At 42.9% G+C, this 12,136-nt stretch overlaps 1 protein-coding gene across 5 annotated transcripts in view; it reads left to right on the top strand.

Annotated features, from left to right (window-relative positions):
• The window catches only part of PPP1R12B (protein phosphatase 1 regulatory subunit 12B), a 128,249-nt gene that overhangs the window by 36,537 nt on the left and 79,576 nt on the right, over positions 1 to 12,136 (top strand). For all 5 annotated transcript variants that reach the window (XM_055727930.1, XM_055727931.1, XM_055727929.1 and 2 more), the window contains exons 2-6: positions 315 to 445; positions 2,507 to 2,625; positions 5,904 to 6,063; positions 8,497 to 8,641; positions 10,257 to 10,331. In XM_055727930.1, the coding sequence (XP_055583905.1) occupies positions 339 to 445; positions 2,507 to 2,625; positions 5,904 to 6,063; positions 8,497 to 8,641; positions 10,257 to 10,331 (606 nt within the window). In that variant the 5' untranslated portion in view covers positions 315 to 338. The remainder of the gene's footprint in view (positions 1 to 314; positions 446 to 2,506; positions 2,626 to 5,903; positions 6,064 to 8,496; positions 8,642 to 10,256; positions 10,332 to 12,136) is intronic.

Genomic DNA, 12,136 nt, shown 5'->3' with positions numbered 1-12,136 from the left:
GAGAGGAAGGAAACAGATCAATTGGTGAGAAGTAAAGTTTGAATAAATTTAGAGGTTGTCCACCTGGGGACTCTGAATTACAATTAATTTTTGAAAGTTCTGAAATTATTTTAGTTCATAAATTCATGCTACCTTAAATTTTAAGGTGTGCTAGCTCACAGAGTAGGAAATTCAGCCCAGGAATTACCTGCTAACAATATACTGCAAATGGAGGTTGTACACTTGATGTAACACCGATACTTGCTTGATTTTTTCCTTCTTTTTCTCTTCAATCCTTCCCTCCCCTGGATGTAACCCCTCCTCTTCTCCCTCAGGCCTGTATAGATGAGAACCTGGACATGGTGAAGTTCCTTGTAGAGAATGGAGCCAATGTGAACCAGCAAGATAACGAGGGCTGGACCCCTCTTCACGCGGTGGCATCGTGTGGCTATCTGAACATAGCAGAGTGAGTGAGTTTCAGGCTGTTCTGGGTATTTATAACACTTTCGATGTCTTCCTCTTCAGAGCAGGAACCCAGGCGATTGGTGCTGAGACTTACACAACATCTTGAGAAGCAATGCTGAAAATAGATGCATTTCTCCTGTTACTGAATTCTTAATTTGTGAGGATTAAGGTGGAGCCTGCAACTGGTTGCCTTTTGCTGATCCTATTACAGTGACTTATGATTCATTAGATACTTGGCTAAAATGCCGAGCAAAAGGGAAACCCGACAGCCGCCGGGCAGGCACACCAACACAGAGACGTGTAACGAAGCATGGCACTGCCGTCTTTGCTGTGCACTTCCGACAGCAGGGAGCCCCTGTAGAATTTTAAGTGTTACCTAAGAGCGATTTGGGATTTTATTCCTCCAACCAAAAAGAATTCTGTCTCTGTACAAAATGTGTGTTAGTGCAGTTACATCCATATAGCCGTTCTGGTGTAAACCCCAAACAGGAGATGTATGGCCTACGGTGGAACAGTTCAGAGGGGGACTGCACCAGCGCTCACCCTTGTGCTGAGGCTTTGCAAAGCAACTGCCTTTTCTCGCTGTGGACAGCCCTGTGTCAGCAGTACTGCAGCTGTGTGGAGGCTTGAGCGAGAGAAATGCAATGGTCTGGGCTCCACAGTCACCAGCAGCATTGTTTCTTTTTCCTCAAATTCAGATCTTCTGTTTCTGTTTCTTGCATACTGTCTGACAAAAGATAATTAGGCAGAAGTAACTGCTTGTTACTTAACCCACTTACAACTGGAGCATTTTCTTACATTTTTTTGTTTTGTTTACCACACAAGATACTGGGCTCAGTTTGGGCACAACCAGGTGAAATTCTGTGGCCTGCCATAAAGAGGTTAGGTAGTCTAGTGACTACAAACATAAAATACATATGAAAGAAAAGACAGTGAATATAGCAGAGTTCTGTCCAGTAGATGTTCAAAGCAAAGCAGTAACCTGCTATAAGTGACTCGCAACAAAGACTTGACTCTTCTTGGCACAGTTTCTGATTCCAGGGTTTGAAATAACATTCTGCACCTGATCTGAGCGTTCATTATGTTCACAAAGGACTAATAGTCTGTCCCAGAGAAGATACTGATACCAGACTACTTGTGCACCGACAGATTGCTCTGAGAGTTTGAGAGTTGCTCAGATATAGGACCTGGAGTGCCAGAATAACTGGAACCAAACAATAGGCAAACATAAATGGTAATTTCCCAACTGAAATAATTTTTCTGAGAACAAGGCTGTGTTATAGGTTAGAAGAATAATGGGAAAAAATAGTATTTCTCCAGATAGTCCTCTACAATATCTTCTAACAAAATCTAAAAAATTTCTGTGGCTTATTTATTTCTGCATATTGTACTCCTCCTGGAACAATTCTGAACTCTTTGGACAATCCTTTATTGGTTTGGGTTTCTTTCTTCCCAAATACTAGTTCTTCATATGAAAGATATTATTATTCTTTACTAGTCATACCATGCTTATGTATTCAGTCCACCACAGCTACCAAAAAGTAACCAAAATTTGAATACTGATAACTGTTTCTCAAAGCCGTTGAAAATAAACTTTAAAACTAAGCAGCCTCACCCTCCTAGATCTCTAAAAGAATTCTACTGGTTACATGATGTACCAGCCAAAGAAGACATCGGTTGTTCTTGAATTAATTTTTGGTATTGTTGTAAAAATAAGAATTAAAAAACTGATGATAGCTTGGCTTATCCTTTTTTTAATTATTATTATTTCATTTTTTTTAAAAAAGTATAATCAATTAGATCAGTGCAAGAACTAGGGGTATTTGCATAAGTACAGAGAGACAAAAGCTATGAGCCAGTGACCAGGGACCTTGCATTTTACAATGAACTTTTTTAGTCTAGCAATTTGGTAAGAATAAGGTACTTATTTGGAATTGCCAAATGAGTAATGATTTTGAATGAGAAAGCCAAATATTTAATTCTGCTACTTGATTTACTGTATAAGTTGCACTGAAGCCTGCATGCAAGGTCTAACATGTTGGTATGGGTCTCGTTCCCGTAGGTACTTAATTAGTCATGGAGCCAATGTGGCTGCTGTGAACAGTGAGGGTGAAGTCCCATCTGACATCGCGGAGGAAGCAGCCATGAAGGACCTGCTCCTGGAACAAGTAAAGAAACAAGGTAAATCAGTAGTGGGGTTGAGTATGTGAGACTTAGACCACTCAGACTCTCTGTAAGAAAATTCCGTGGGCTTACTGTGTATGGGTGAAGAGATCCGAAATCTGGCCGAGGAAGCAGCAGACAAGTATTCCACCAGCCCAGGCTGCTCCCAGCCCCGTCCAGCCTGGCCTTGAACTTCCAGGGATGGGGCACCCACAGCTGCTCTGGGCACCCTGTGCCAGCGCCTCGCCACCCTCAGTGAAAAATTTATTTATAATATCTAATCTAAATGTACCCTCTTCAAACTGAAAGCCGTTCCTCCTTGTCCTGTCAACATGTCCTTGTAAAAGTCTCTCTCCAGCTTTCTTGTCAGCCTCTTTAGCTACTGGAAGGCTGCTACAAAGTCTCCTCGGAGCCTTTTCCAGGCTGAACAATCCCAACTCTCTCAGCTTGTCTTCATAGGAGAAGTGCTCCAGCCCCCTGATCATCGTCATGGCCTCCTCTGGACTCGCTCCAACAGGTCCATGTCCTTCTTCTGTTGAGGGCCTCAGAGGTGGATGCCATACTGCAGGTGGGGTCTCACAAGAATGGAGCAGAGGGCAAGAATCCCCTCCCTCAACCTGCTGGCCATGCTTCTTGTAATGCAGCCCAGGATATGGTTGGCTTTCTGGACTGCAAGCGCACAGTCAGGTCACATTGAGCTTCTCATGCACCAGCACCCCCGAGTCCTTCTCTGCAGGGCTGCTCTCAGCCCATTAATCCATTCCCTGCCCAACCTGTATTAGTACTTAGGATTGCCCCCACCCATGCGCAGGACATTGCACTTGGCCTTGTTGAACTCCATGAGGTTTGCACAAGCCAACCTCTCAGGCCTGTCAGGGTTGCTCTGGATGGCATCCCTCCCCTCCAGCGTGTTGATAGCACCACACAGCTTGGTGTTGTCAGCAGACTTGCTGAGAGTGCTCTCAATCCTGCTGTCCATGTGGCCGACAAAGCTGTTAAACAGTGCCGGTCCCAATACCAGCCCCTGAGGAACCATTTATCACTGGTCTTCACTTGGACATCAAGTCACTGACTCTTTGAGTGTGACTATCCAGCAAATTCCTTATCCACTGAGTGGTCCACCCATCAGATCCATGCCTCTCTAGTTTACAGACAAGGATGTCATGTGGGACAGTGCCAGAAGCTTTGCACAAGTCCAGGTCGATGACATCAGTTGCTCTTCCTGCATCCACCAACGCTGTAACCCTGTCACAGAAAGCCACCAGATTTTTCAGGTCTGATTTTCCTTTAGTGAAGCCACGTTGGCTGTCACCAATCACCTCTTTATTTTTCATGTGTCTTAGCATAGTTTTCAGGAGGATCTACTCCATATTCTTGCTGGGCACAGAGGTGGGACTGACTGGTAGTTCCCCGGGTCGTCTTTTTTCCCTTTTTAAAAATGGGGATTACATTTCCCCTTTTCTGGTCAGTGGGATCTTCACCGGACTGCCACGTGTTCTTAAATATGATCAATAGTGGCTTAGCCACCTTATCTGCCAGTTCCCTTAGGACCCGCAGATGCATCTCGTCAGGTCCCGTGGACTTGTGCACCTTCAGATTCCTTGGATGGTCTTGAACCTGACCGTGGTAATAACATGGTTAAAGCCTTGCAGGACATTAAGGCAGTAATTCTGCCTCAGCTGCAGATATTTTGCCTGACACTTCTTTGGATTCTGCTTGGCTTTTTCATTGATTCACCACATTAGCGGCATCCTGCTAAGATGCCCTGAAACAACCATCTGTCTCCACCGAGAAGCTTCCCGTTGACACAATTTAAAAGGATCGTAACTGCTGGAGTGAACTGCTGGTATGAACTTTAAATAAGCGTCCATCCAGCCCTGTAGCCTGTCTTCAATGGTAGCTATAAGTAGATGCCTTCTGCGAACTGTAGCAACAGGACACGTGTGTACGATTCCCCTCCCAAACGTTTTCCCAGCTCCAGTTGCTGTGCTTCAAGGAATTCCTGAGCCAGATGGGCTTTCTGTATACTCATGAATCCCCCATGGCTTTCTGTTTCATGAACTTGTGCAGTCCTTTTTGGGAACTCCTGGCGTGTATAGCATTATGTTTAATAACTGCAAATTTGTCTAATTTGTTCTGAAGCCAGTTGTATTTCAAACCTTTGCAACATCCTGCAATAGTGAGTTTCAGAATTCTGACTGAGTTGATAAATGTTTTCTTTTGTTCTGTTTTAAACTTAATTGCCCATAATTTAGTTGGAAATCATTTCATACTTATTCTGAAATACCTAATCCATAGGGGTCAGTTGCTCTTCACCACCTTTCTTGATTTTTGAGATTTGTCATCTTACCCTTCATATTTTTTCCTGAGTCAGCGAGCTCTAGTCTGGTTAGTCTTACATGGAGTTGTATTGTACTTCTGATTGATATATTGTCCTTACATGACCTGGTTATCATAAAAAGTCCACTTATGAAAACAATTGACGCAGCCCACCAGCCAGAGCCACCCAGCCTCTCCATATCATAGCAGTTGTTTCCTAGGATGGGAAACTCATCCCTCTTGTTATCAGAAACCCCCGTAGTCCGTATCTCTGTCATACCAGATGTGTGTACTGATGAACTTACTTCACTTGACTTCATCTAAAGCAGATCTCGTAAGCCATCAGAGTAGATTTTTTTTGGCCTTCTAGCCCCAAAGTGATTTAGAACTGTGTTTTGTCAGAATCTGGTGGTTTGCTGCTCAGCGAAAATTAAAGATTTCTTTCAGCAAGGCTGGCAGGAGTGGCGGTGGTGCAATACAGATCTGTGTATGTGTAGCTTGCAGATTGTGCTGAATTTTGAGTGAGCATACAGGTGGGGTCATGCTGCTCTTGCAGGAGATGTCTTAGGATCATCTCTTCACATCTTCACTGTAGATTATATCACTATAGTTTAATACAGTTTGTTAAGCTGCTTTTCATTACTTTATTTCAGTCTAGGACACTGCATCTTCAGAATACAGTCCTTCCACCCATAGTTTGCAGTTGAGCCTAGTAGTTAGTTTGGCTGGTTTGCAACCAGTGGCTCAACTTTCAGATTTTTGAAGTCAGGCAGCTTTTCAAGTCTCTGTCAGTGATGCAGGAGTTCTCCCAGCTTCTAGAAGATGCTTCTGCTGGTACTTTTATTTTTTTGTGTGTGAGTGTGGAATATTACAAATAGTTTACTAGTACTGTATAGCAAATGAAACATAGGGTAGGTTTAACAAGTACATGAGATCTTTTGCTTGATAATCTCTTCTTCTGTGCTTCACCCTCTTAGGTGTAGACCTCGACCTGGCAAGAAAAGAAGAGGAGCAGCAAATGCTACAGGATGCCCGACAGTGGCTGAACAGTGGGAGAATTGAAGATACAAAGCAGCCTCGAACAGGTGCCACGGCTCTTCATGTTGCTGCAGCAAAGGGCTATTCTGAAGTCATGAGGTAGGAGCTCCTTTCCAGGGCTGATGCGTTGAATTAAGGCTGATTTTCATAAGGAACATGTCTAGCTTTATAGTTTAGAGAAATCTGTTTCATACTGAGATTTTCAGGCTGCTGTTTCTCAAGAGGCTTTGTAGATTTATGTGCCCAGCCGTAGTGGTTCACCTAGAAATACACAGGGACTGGAAGATTCCCTTTCATACTTCTAGGCCTCTAAAGTGTTGTTAGGTTTTCAAAGAGTGAGACATAAATGAGAAGGTTCAATTTTCACTATTGGAGTAACAGATTTAGGAGTAGGAAGTTAAACAGTATTAGGAGATAAAAGTATAATTTCAGCCTACAAAGCGCCAATACATGCTGCATGACAATCACAAACACCCCAACACCTTACGCGACCATTCTAGTGGAAAAACAGTGTCCACCCCTATCTCACTGTGCCCTGCTCCTTAATGCTACTGCTGCAGCAGCCACCAGCCGTGACAGAGGGATTCCTGTAAGTAACAGTTCTGCATCTACTGGTCTGGCACTAACAAGCTTATTATGAACATAAACTTGCCAGATGTAGTGTTTCCTGGCAATAAAGCATTTAATTTTTTTACTAGTAAGGTCAAATCAGGGTTTCCAACAATAAAGCTTTTTCCTCTATTCTTTATGTACAGGTGGAGCTGCCCTTGAACATCAGCAAGGTTCCTTTATCGCCCACATTAAAATCTTCCTGAAAGTGTTCATCTATCATGATCCTTAATTTCATATTTTTGTGTGGCGTGACTTGTCGTGTAAGAGCTGTTACCTATCAAGCTCTATTTTGCTGTTCTCCATGTTCCCTATTTGTATTCATTCATTAGAACTTATAATTGAGTTATAAGCTGTCTGTGCTTGTACCGTGCCCAAGAACAGTAATCTAACACAGCTTATGTGGATAGAAATGTAATATCCCCTGAATTTGAGGTGTTGGTCCTGTGGACTTTCAGTGGAGTGTTGTATATCAACAACCCTCAGTGAAGGCTGCGTTCACCGTTTGCAGGGTGACTTGGTTCTGGACAGCTACTCCTTGGCATTGATTGTTGTAATGATAAACAGATCTCATGGAAAGCTGACATTGTTTCAATCTTGTGTATTTTATGGCCACCCTGTAAGTTCAAATACAAAGCTTCAGTGACTTTAAACCAAAGGGGCTGGAAGCCAGGAGCTAGCTAACTCTCAAATGAGATGTGGAATTTGTCTGTGACCTTGAGTCTTTTAGCAGCTATGTTCCTTCCTTTTGCCATCTGGAAAATCAACATAAAGTCAGCACCTAATTTAAAATTTCTTTCACAGAGAAGCACACTGCTGCAATAGTATGACTATGCTTTATTTAGCACAGTACCATGTTGGTGTAAAGCTGCAGAAGTTTCAAAGCCGTTGGTGCCGTTCGAGGGTTGTGCGTGATTTCCCTTGTGCTGCAGAAGGGTGGCTCTGGGTGGTGGAATTTCCCATGATGGAAATTTTCAGTAGTAGTTTTACTGGACTCACAGAATTCCGCTGGGATCTTCTTCAATATTTAAACACCTTGGATAATAGTCAGTTTTGTTACATGAGCCGCCCAGTACTTTCATCTGATCACTGGTGTACCAGTGTGCATATGTCTCTGAAGCTTCAGGTGACAACTGACTCTCTTCTGTTTGTTTTGGTTTTAAATATTGAAGCTCCAGATGCTACGAAACGCTAGCGCTCGGGTCTGGTTGAGAAGGGAGTGGGTGGAAGGTACACAGCAGTAAATGTAGTGCAAGGGTCTTCCTAAGCAGGTTCGCTTGGGCAAGATTTACTTTAACTGTGCAAGGACTAGTTTGCAAAAATGCTTTTTTGGTTGCTTAACCCAAATGTGGGTTGCTTAACTTACAAATTTCACATCTGTCAATCACAGTAACGTTGTTGCTTGTTACCTGGCAGCCCTACTGGCATCATCTCCTTCTGGACGGTTCCTACAGGGTGGCTTTGTTCTCTGGTAGAACCAAGACTCGGCTCCAGTTACCAAATGTCTCCCCATGCCAGGTGCTGCGCTTGGCTCCTTGTTAGGAGGTGACAGTCTGCAGGGACACCTTGTTTGCTCAGTGCCTGAGTGAGTCTGCTGGGTTTCATGCATTGGCGTTCAGACTGGGCCACCGATGCCAGGTTGGAAATGAAGGTGTTCTCCCAGTTTAGAGCAGGCTGAAAGGGATCCTGACCAGTTAGACGCATTCCAGCAGGTTTTACAGTGAAGTCACTTCTCATTTACTGCCCTATTCTGTTACAGCTGCAAGCACGTTGAGTGGGGTCTTGCTTGGGTGAATAAACAAGTTAAGGAACCACTAGCTTATTGTGAACCGTACTGCCTACTCTGTGGCTCACAGTGTGAACTCTTCCGTGTCGAGAAGTCCTTCTGGAGTGGGCAGAAATCAATATTGCTTCTTTCCTCAGGCTTTTGATCCAGGCTGGGTTTAATTTGAATGTCCAGGACAATGACGGCTGGACTCCACTCCATGCTGCTGCACACTGGGGAGTGAAGGAGGCTTGCTCCATCCTGGCTGAGGCACTGTGCGATATGGACGTCAGGAACAAGCTGGTTAGTACACACAGATGTTTGCACAACTTATGCAATGTATTTTATAGCCAGATGAATATCAGCTTTATTGCCTGCCACTTGATCCAACGCCATGACAAAGTTACACGGTGAGCAGCTCTCCTAGCACATGCACTGGAGCATTTAAAATCATCAGAAAATAAAGAATCTTGACTTGAAGGAAGGCAGAAAAGGTTTTAAGTATTACTGGAAAAGATCAGTGGTTAAATTTTAGGACAAAGATTGTAAGGAAGGACAGAGGCTACTGTGTTTTCCTGTTTTAGTGTAATCCTGACGAATTAACAACAAAATAAACAGTCTTGGAGTGCAAAATAATATGCTATTATTAAGGTGTAGGGCACTGAGAACTAGCAAACCCTTGAGAAACCGGCAGCTTTAAACCTTCCTGTTCTACTACATTGGTTATAAAAAGGGAAATCAAAAAATTGACTCAGATTTGTGAGAAATGACTAAGAAAAATAGGATGGAAGGACAAAAAAGAAAAGGAGAAAAAAGAAATTCTTCCATCCTAATAGTCGGAAGTTTTTTCTTGAAGACCCCGTGGATTTTCAAGAGCTGCTGTGTGCTTGTTCAGGGTTGTTTCTGCCTTCCCCTCCCTGCTGCGATGTCCAGGCAGCACCTGTGAGACGCTTCCCGCTGGAGCGGTCTCGTGGGCTCTGTCGCACCGCGGCTGCTTCTTGGGAGGAAATTAGGTTGTATGTGTTTGGAACAGCACGGGGGAATGCCAGTAGGCAACATCATTTGATGAGAGAAATGTGGCACTATTTATTTAAGTGCATCTGCCCGCACTGGAAATCAATGTGAAAGAAACGGCTGAGAAGGAGCCGTTTTAGTGTGGTGAGCTCTTTGGCATCCGAAATACAGGGAATCTTTTATGTGTTAAGGTGCTTTTCCACAGTGTTCAGAATGTGTGTGGGTTTAGTGTTACACCAGACTTGAAAAGAAACAGGCAGAGTTGTCTTTGCTGCATTACCTGCTCTTCCCAGTCAAGGATTGTTGCCTTGCTAGGTCCCGTGGCCAGGGCAGCCTCTATTTGTTTGATCCCTAGCCGTTGGGTTTCATTAGGTGTTGTTAATTAAATGGTTATTACAGCTTTAGTTATGGTGAAAATGTAACTGATTTCTTGTTTTGTGCCACAAAGCAATTTTTCTGGTTTGTTTTATTTTGTAAATGCCCGTGCATGTGGAAATGGCTCCCAGATTTTTTGCCCTGCTGAGGACTGGCAGCCTTTGGTGGGGTTCAAGTACATGATGATACGGTACAACAGGTTGATCCCATTCCTTCTCAGTGCAAGAGTGTCCTTTTTACAGACTTGGAAAGTCAAATCTATCGCTCCTGGCTGTTAGATCTTAGCAGGTGCCGTCAGGGAACTGCACTTCCATGGCTAGGGCTGCTCAGACTGTGGATTGAGTTGTAAAACTACCACCGGTGTCGCATGGCTTTCCCTCCTCTGGAGTGAAACAGGGTGTGCTACTCAGCGTTTGGGGGGGAGGATGTGGAGCATGATCCCTGCTGTTCTTCGCTGGTAAATAGTGCTTTTCTGAATGTTAGTGCTGTGCTATATTGGGTATGCTCTTGTCTTCTCTTATCGCATCAGGGCCAGACGCCGTTCGACGTGGCTGATGAGGGACTAGTTGAGCATTTAGAAATGCTGCAGAAGAAACAGACTGTGGTGAGTTTTTGGCAGATCATTTTCCACCTCTCCAATTACCTTTTCACACACGGGTGTTCTCTAAGACATATGGTGTCAACAGACGCAGGAAGCTGAGGCCCAGCTATTTTTTTTTTCTGTGTTAGTCATTTGGAATCTTTAATTACAACAATGTTTTTAATAGCTAGAAATCTAGAAAACTGGATGACTTCACCGAGAAGGTCAGTAGTGTGCTGACTTGCAGATTTATGTGAACTGGTAAGGAATGTATAGTTCATCTTTGGAATGATTATTCTGCAGTTGCTTTTGTTAGCTGGCAAGCTTTCTAGCATCAAACTGCTCTTTTCTTAATGAATGATTACCCAAGTCAACTCTGTGTTGCATCTAAGGAAATATGCTGTCAGTGTTGAGAAAGAGGTCTGTTACCATGTCTGCCTTTCTTACAATAGGGAGACTTTTGATTGAGTGAGAAGAAATTATAAACTTCAGGGAATTGTGGATCAAAAAATTGGTGATTTCAAAACCATATTAAGTTGCAATTTCATAGTGCAATGGAGATATTGGAAGGGATTATAAGGAGACAGTTGGCATAAAAAAGGAGAACAGGAATATATCTTGATCAAAGTAAAGCCAGTTGTCAAGTCAGAAAGTTGGTTTTGGATTGCATTTTTTCCTATTTCATCTGGTCTACTAAAAAAACCCCCACAAAACAAAAAAAAAACCCAAAAAAAACAACAACAAAAAAAAAAAACCAAAAAACAAACCCAAAAAACAAACACCACGACCCCAAACCAACTTCTTTAAAAAAAATAAAAATCAGTATAATTTAAAACATTGGATTCAGAAACAGACATAATGAGAACACTGCTGATAAAACCCAGTAAAGTATTTTGAGGAACTGACAATGTGGGTGGTAGAACTCAAGCTCTGATCATAACACAGCTGCTCTTGTCCTTAAATAGCATCCTTAACATTCGCAGAAACTTTTTAAAAATTAATCAGCTTCTCCCTAAATGAGGTGTTGATAAATACTATCTGTGGTTGTATTCTGGATTTCCTCCTGTCTCACTACACCAGGATGCTGCAGATCACTGCACTCCTCAGAAGAAAAGAAAAAGCAAAACAATGAGAAGAATTTTTGGGGATGGGTGCTAACCCATTTTTAGGCCTGCTTCACAGGGGCTGGCAACCCCCTTGTTCTCTATATAGCAGCACTACATAAAGGCCTTTTCCGTGTGTTAAATTAGTGCAGCAAGCTATAGTAGAACTGGGAAGAAGAGAAGAATCCAGATTTTATCACACTTTTTTTTAATGGATATGATTTTTTAATGGAAAGGCCATTTCATCATGTGTGTTTATCATATTTATCACTTAAAATAGAAAACTTACATTTGCTAAGAATAAAGTAGGCAGTTCTACAGCATTTCTCCAAGTACATTATTTTGCTTTCAAAATGGCTCTCAAATCAGAGGTGTTTTTTTCTTAAATCTAAAGCTTGTAGCGGAACAATATGCCATCCTTGCTAAAAGATTTGCTGCGGTTATTGGAGAGGATGTTGTTTGCTGGAAGCAACTCATTTGATTTGGGTGTGGATGTTTTTCCCAGTCTCTGAATTACCTGTGAATGGAGCAGGCTGTTTCCTGCACTTCCCAGCTGTGCTCCAGCAGTTTGTTCGGATTAACAACAGGCTGTACCCCAATTTTTGGCTCTTTGCTGGACTCTGTAGCATTTCCCATGTTCAGAATTTGCAGAGCTTTGGCTTCTTGTGCCTGGTGTTGTCTCCTATCAAAAGGGAAGGAATAACAAGGCTAGACATGACACAGAAG

The sequence above is a fragment of the Falco cherrug genome, chromosome 16, assembly GCF_023634085.1.
Source record: "Falco cherrug isolate bFalChe1 chromosome 16, bFalChe1.pri, whole genome shotgun sequence".
In the NCBI taxonomy this organism is placed as follows: Eukaryota; Metazoa; Chordata; class Aves; order Falconiformes; family Falconidae; genus Falco; species Falco cherrug.
The sequence above is the reverse complement of the archived record's forward strand: the minus strand, read 5'-3'. Positions and strand labels throughout refer to the sequence as shown.